The sequence below is a fragment of the Cryptotermes secundus genome, unplaced genomic scaffold (genome assembly GCF_002891405.2).
Source record: "Cryptotermes secundus unplaced genomic scaffold, Csec_1.0 scaffold1654, whole genome shotgun sequence".
NCBI lineage: Eukaryota > Metazoa > Arthropoda > Insecta > Blattodea > Kalotermitidae > Cryptotermes > Cryptotermes secundus.
In genome coordinates, this window is record NW_019727804.1 from 76,222 (window position 1) to 82,587 (window position 6,366).

The following is a 6,366-nucleotide window of genomic DNA, read 5'->3' on the forward strand; positions in this document are numbered from 1 at the left end:
ATGTATTATGAGCTTTGTAATAGTAGTTCCTAAACATGTTGATTTTGTCTTCTGAAGATGGTCACAGCTGACTGAAACATGTAAGGTCATTAAATATCTACAAATTGAATCAGACTGGACAGTGTTATCAATTATTCCATAATAATGTGGTCTTCAGATTATGGAACCATGTAGCCTTGCATGCAGATACCAACATTTCAGAGGAATATTTTGCCTACACCTCCACACAGCTCCTCACCATTCCCATTGGACAGACTGGGCTCCACTTCCTCACCTCTACCATGCAACCTGCAACACAACTGAACTAATTCCTCACCTTACACACTTCAACCCTGAGGATGGGGGAAGTGTGCTTCTCTGAAACATCAGTACCCACCTACAATATCGCAGTGTCTCAACACACAAGCCAAGTCAGAGGAAATACTATTCTACTTGAGACTTACGGTGTTCTGGTTTGTGACACCATGTAGTCTTACAGGTGGATACCAACATTTCAGATGAACATGGCTTCTCCACGGTATCTACTTACCAGACTATATGGTGTCACATCCTACATGACCATAATTTAACTTCAATCATTCTGTTTATGCAGAACAATTTTAAAATCTAAATCTCACATCTTATTAAACTGCACAAGATTAGATGCTATGCAGCATTCACTATTTTAGCTGTTTTCTTAAAATATTATATGTCAGTTTGACAAATTATATTTCCCGCAGGGCTAGTGAACTTACGAGAATGAACAAGTAAATGTCTATATATACATAGGTTTTTACTGTCTACAAATTACCAGATAATTCACTCACATTTTTATCATGTTAATCGTACGCTTATTTGGGTTAAAATACAATTTCACTACATGTTTTGGCTTTTCATAAAGCCATCATCAGGCGATACATTCTACAAACTTAAATTACTGATAGTTACTATAGGATTCTGACGATGGTGTATAACACACTGATATGTTGGGTTTTTGGACCTGAGGATGGAAACAGATCCAGTTTCCGAAACGTCGTGTTTTTATTTGTTATCTTAAAAACTAGGACGATGGATAAAGTCCAAAAACCCAATATATCAGTGTGTTAAATTACTGAGTTTGTAATTTGTATATGGATACTAATTTATAGTCCCATTAAATTTTAATGATTTTACTTTCTTTAATTTTAAACTAATCTTGAAGTTAATATTAAAATTTTAAAATTAATCAATACATCCCTATACAGCAAATAAGTGATAATGTGCATACAAACATTAGGAACTGATTATAATAATGGACAAAACTGTAAGATATTGTGACATGTCAAACCATTGTTGGGCAACGGGATGTGGAACGAGTTACCACGAAGACAGGCTCTTGATAAACGGTTGATTGCCAAGTTATGCAACAGTAAGGAAAGCGGTGTTTCTCCATGCCTAGCCGAGCCAAAGTGCGCTGGTTGCTACGCAGCGTTGCAATAAACATCTCTCGGCAGAGTTGCCCAGCAACACCTCCGTAAACATGGCAATTATGCAACAGTGAAGTGAGGTGCGTTTTTCGCTGTCTGACTAAGGGTTTATGTGAGTGCCTAAGGAGTTCAATTGAAGTCTAGCAGTCACTGAGTTCAGCTGTATCAAGTGAATTATGAAGAAGTTATAAGTTCAGTTGAAATATAGCAGCTGTGGAAGAAGAACCAAATGCATGGTTAGAAGATTTTATGTGTGATAATTAGTGATAGTGGTGATAACTGAGAAGGTATTGGGAGTGTGTAATTTAGTGACACTTGTATAGCTCCCATGTTTTACTGTAAATAAGTGAAGACTACTGAAGATAGAGTGAATAGATTAGTGTGTAGGGTTTGTAAATTGTGTAAACCCATAACAGTGTCATAATTAATTGTATTTACGACTTGTAGGTTGTTAATAAAACCAATTAACAATCCAAACGGCGTCTTCAGTAGCCAAACATGTTACACTGGTGTCAAAAGTGGGATCCGAACTTAAAACACATTACAATATGGATCCATATACAAATTACAGACTTGATAATTTAAGTTTGTAGAATGTATTGCCTGATGATGGCTTCATGAAAAGCACAAACATAGCAAAATTGTATTTTAACCCAAATAAATGTACAATTAACACCATAAAACTGTGAGTGAAATATCTGGCGATTTGTTGTCGACAGTAAAAACCAATATATATACGCAGTGATAACACAAAAGGATGCACTCCTTGAAGATTGAACAAATAAATATCTGAGCCCATTGCTGTAACTAAGAAGATCATGGATGTATGAGGTGTATATTTAACAGGTGCATTTGGGAGATGGACTTATGAATGATAAAAATTAAAACTATGACTAATTCTCCACTTGTAATAAATAACAGCAAATTCACATTTACCTGCTGTTAGGCTATGAGCTTATGAAGACAAGGACAATTCAAAACTATATATATATAACAGCCTGTTATGAAAAGTTATAAAATGTGATTAAAAACAATGAACATTGGTGATATTTGTTAAAATTTACATAATTTCAGCTCTTCATTTAAATCTAAAAGTTTCTACTGAATCAGTGGACTGTCTTTCCCTTAAAGAATTGACTTTGTCCATCATCAAGTCAGTAATTCTGAGTGTTATACAGCTTTGTTAGAGCCCTTTAGAATTTAAATTATAATATATTCATGCATCCTTGAGCATTATATTGTTCGAGCATGACCCAAACCCACAGTGTACAAGCAAGCTATTTCAATACTAGTGCAAATTTTTAAATATTAAGTGCTACCTTTCCTCTCTTATAAGCATTAAAAAAATATTTCTCTTTACAAAGTCAAACAAGCAGAAGTTTCCACAAAACAGTTCAATGATTGAAGGTAACTGCAATTCAACTACAGTTAGCAGACTTCTGAATGCAAGACTTGGGACTAACTGGAAGATTACTCCCCCAAGCCCTCAACATGTCCAGAGTCTTGTTAAGTTGTGTACACCACAGAAGGCGATCCTCCCGTGTGTCTGCTGACAGTAGGTGTCTGTAAAACACAAGAAAATTCATCCACAAAGATTGGAAAGTTAAAGCTAGTAAATAGAAACTAGTTCATGTTCATTGCATATTAAGCCACCGTCAACTAAAAACGTCTATTGAGATGTGATCAGCCACTCTTTAAGTCATACCCATGTCTTTAATATTTGAGGTTTCCACTTTGATTATGCTAGTATTTCATCTTCTAATCAACAAATAGCAACCTTATGCTCTTCTTGTTCTCCCTTTTACCAAAGAATGCATATCTTATTGATATAAACCAGAATACATTAAAAAATAAGGTAACACTGCAACAGCAGAGATAGCCGCCATTTCAACATAGCTGCAAGTACAGGAAGGGCGCAATTTAAAGAAATCTTCAAGAGGTTAATTATTTTAAAAATAGTCACACCAGAGAAAAATGTAATATTTGATTCTGACTGCAAACTGAAATCAAATGAGAACGTGATCTCTTACCCTGATTCCGAGAGACAAATAAGGATTGATATTTTTTTAGATAAAGTTCTGAGGAAAATAAAAATTAAAACATGACAATGGTATAGTAAAATAAATCAAGTCAAATTACGCATATAAAAATAATCTGGGAGTGGACAGGACGCTCACCAAAAGTCTTCCTTCAAACTGCAGTATAGCAAGTTTCAGAACACGAGACAAAATGTATTCTGAGGGACTGCAGTGCGAATTGTAGGAATGAAAGAGGCAGTAGTAAGGAATCCAAGTCAAATTTGAACATGATCATACAAATAAGAAAATAACTTTATTTACCGAATGACAGTGTGTGGGCCACGTCGTTCTAGGACCAGAGAATCCTCATCGCCAGGCAATGCTGGTTGCACAGTTGTCAATAAAAATGTATGTGGCCGTGCACAAACAGTACGTGATACCTGATTCACATCCTTTGTGATGCATGTACTGAGATCTATCTGTCCAATTGGATCCTGAGAACATATAAATTCAAATTTATTTACAGCAAAACCTCTTACGTGAACCTCATAAGAAAATTTTGGATCCTAATGAAATATACTAGTTTAAGCAATGTCCTTAATATGTGGGGCCATGAAAGTAAAACTGCCTAAGACTATTTGAGGGCCCTCCCATCTTTATGGTTCATTCAACTCAGTAGCTTGGACCAGACGTCTACAATTCCCAGACACCAAGTCTCCCAGGAGCCTAAATTTTTCATGACTGCCTACTATTTGCAGCATTATTATTCCAAAATTTTCCTTCTCTGCACATGAATAACTAAAAATTTACAGCTCATAGTTCGGCTATATGGATCATAGCTTCAGCCATTGTCTACAACAGCTACCATCTGACATGCAGCAAATTATAATGACAGCAGTCAGTGAAACAATCTGTGTCATCATTAGATGATAAGGTAAGGACCACAGTGCCTGGCTTGAATGAAAGCCGTGCACAACCACCTACTGCATGTCTTACAGTTCTCAGATAGCACAACATGGCATCCATTTTCAAGTGTTTGTTTATGGTTTGTAAAACTGGATTCAAACATGTGGTGTCTGCATACATAATTAAGTTTTTAAAATAATTTATGTCAGGTTCAGCCATATTTCTTCAAGTACGAGGGTTGGAACTTTAATAGTGGCAACTATTTATTTACAACTGATACAAAACAGATGCATGTTTCAAAGTTTTACTGTGCTTCAATGTAGTCAACAGCATTGTGTATAACTCGTTGCCAGCCACGTGGAAGTCATAGGATACCTTTAGCAGTGCCTGTTGTGTTGATAGTTCGAATGGAGCGGTCTACTGCCTGAAGAATCTCTGGAACAGTTCTGAAGCGAATGCCACGAAGTGGTTCCTTCATCTTAGGAATCAAGTCAAAGTCACAAGGGCTTAAGTCCGGGGAATATGGTGGATGGTACAGCAGTTCCCAGCCCCATCGATTGAACAAATCAGCCACAGCTTGCCATTTCTGCATTTCCGTCAAATCATGCGGAACCAATCGTGATGCAATTTTTCTCATGCCCAGGCGTTCCTTCAGAATGTGAAGGACAGTTGTATGCACTAATCCTGCCTCTCGGGCCAGCTCACAAATTGTATGGCATTGATCACTCTCCAGTAATGCGGAAAGAGCATACACTTCTTCTTCACTGACACTAGGACAACCTGGCCGATGCATGTCTGCCACATTTTGGTGTCCCTCATTGAAGGCTTTTACCCACCTTGCCACTGTTCTGTAAGGCAATGCAGATTCCCCGCAAGCCTCTTGAAGACCTTGATGACACTGTCATGCTGTACAGCCTCTGGCACATTCGATCTTTATCCAACTCTGTCGTCCCTGTCTCGAAAACATAGTGACAACACTACATTAGACCGCCAGCTAACTCGAGGCTCTGTTCTTCTCGTCACTGCGCATGCGCGTGATGTGGGAAGGGAGAGTCCATTTGCTCTGAGGTAAGGTAGGTATGTAACCAACGTGTGGTATAAGCGACATTATTTGGTTCCGTTGCATGGCGTCTACAGCAGTGTTGCCATTATTAAATTTCCAACCCTTGTATATTTATTTGGAAAATGGAGTTCAACAAGGAAAATTCAGCGCTTGAGGAAACAGAAGTTTAAAGAAGAACAGTGTAGCAAGATGTAATAACGCTGCTGATTCCTGAATTAGCAGATTCCAATTCCAGAGTTTTGAATAGTTTCAGTGCACCATTCAAACTAGAAACTTTTAAAAAACCCAAGAAACCATTTCAGTGACAACAATGAATTAAAGAAAAACTTGGATTCAATGATAATCTGTGTGTAAACTGCACCCCAATTTTGGTTGGTAAGATTTTGTCACAAAAAATTGTGATGTGTATGTCTTTCAGAAAACTAGATTTTCTGGGGTGTTACCCTATAGGCAACTGAACTCGTAACACAGGTATTCCATGTTGTGAACCACCCAGTATATTTTTAAAATGAATTTACTGAGAATTCATGCTCTTGAGCCGATCTTTTCGGCTCATTGCATAGAGGTCCCCTCTTCTAGATGGCAGCAGCGGCTCCTCCCACTCTTCACCTGTTTATTCTATAATCCGTGGCGTGCTTACGTCATCCTTGTGCCCTATGTCCTTGACTGTTCGACTGATGGGAGCCCTCTTCCTGCTTGGAGTCGTCGAGTGCGGACGTGTTTTCCCGCAGCTAAATTCTTTTTCGGACAGCGCTGGAATAAATTCTTCTTGATGGTTTGGCTGGTAGACTCCAGGCAGGGAGGGCCTTCCCCACCAGGTAAGCCTGTGTTAGCCTTGTGAGTTTTTTTCTTTGAGTTACTGGAGGTGGAAGTATCTGGAATTGCATTCCTGCTTGCTCCCAGGAAGGAGAAGCGTAGGCATTAGCGTGGTCGC

General features: G+C 38.2%; 1 protein-coding gene across 4 annotated transcripts in view; it reads right to left on the minus strand.

Annotated features, from left to right (window-relative positions):
* Window positions 1-1,932: 1,932 nt before the first annotated feature.
* The window catches only part of LOC111865079 (anillin), a 64,872-nt gene continuing 60,438 nt past the window's right edge, over window positions 1,933-6,366 (minus strand). For all 4 annotated transcript variants that reach the window (XM_033751678.1, XM_033751677.1, XM_023852808.2 and 1 more), the window contains 2 exons: window positions 3,785-3,957; window positions 1,933-3,008 (listed from right to left, as the gene is read on the minus strand). In XM_033751678.1, the coding sequence (XP_033607569.1) occupies window positions 2,864-3,008; window positions 3,785-3,957 (318 nt within the window). In that variant the 3' untranslated portion in view covers window positions 1,933-2,863. The remainder of the gene's footprint in view (window positions 3,009-3,784; window positions 3,958-6,366) is intronic.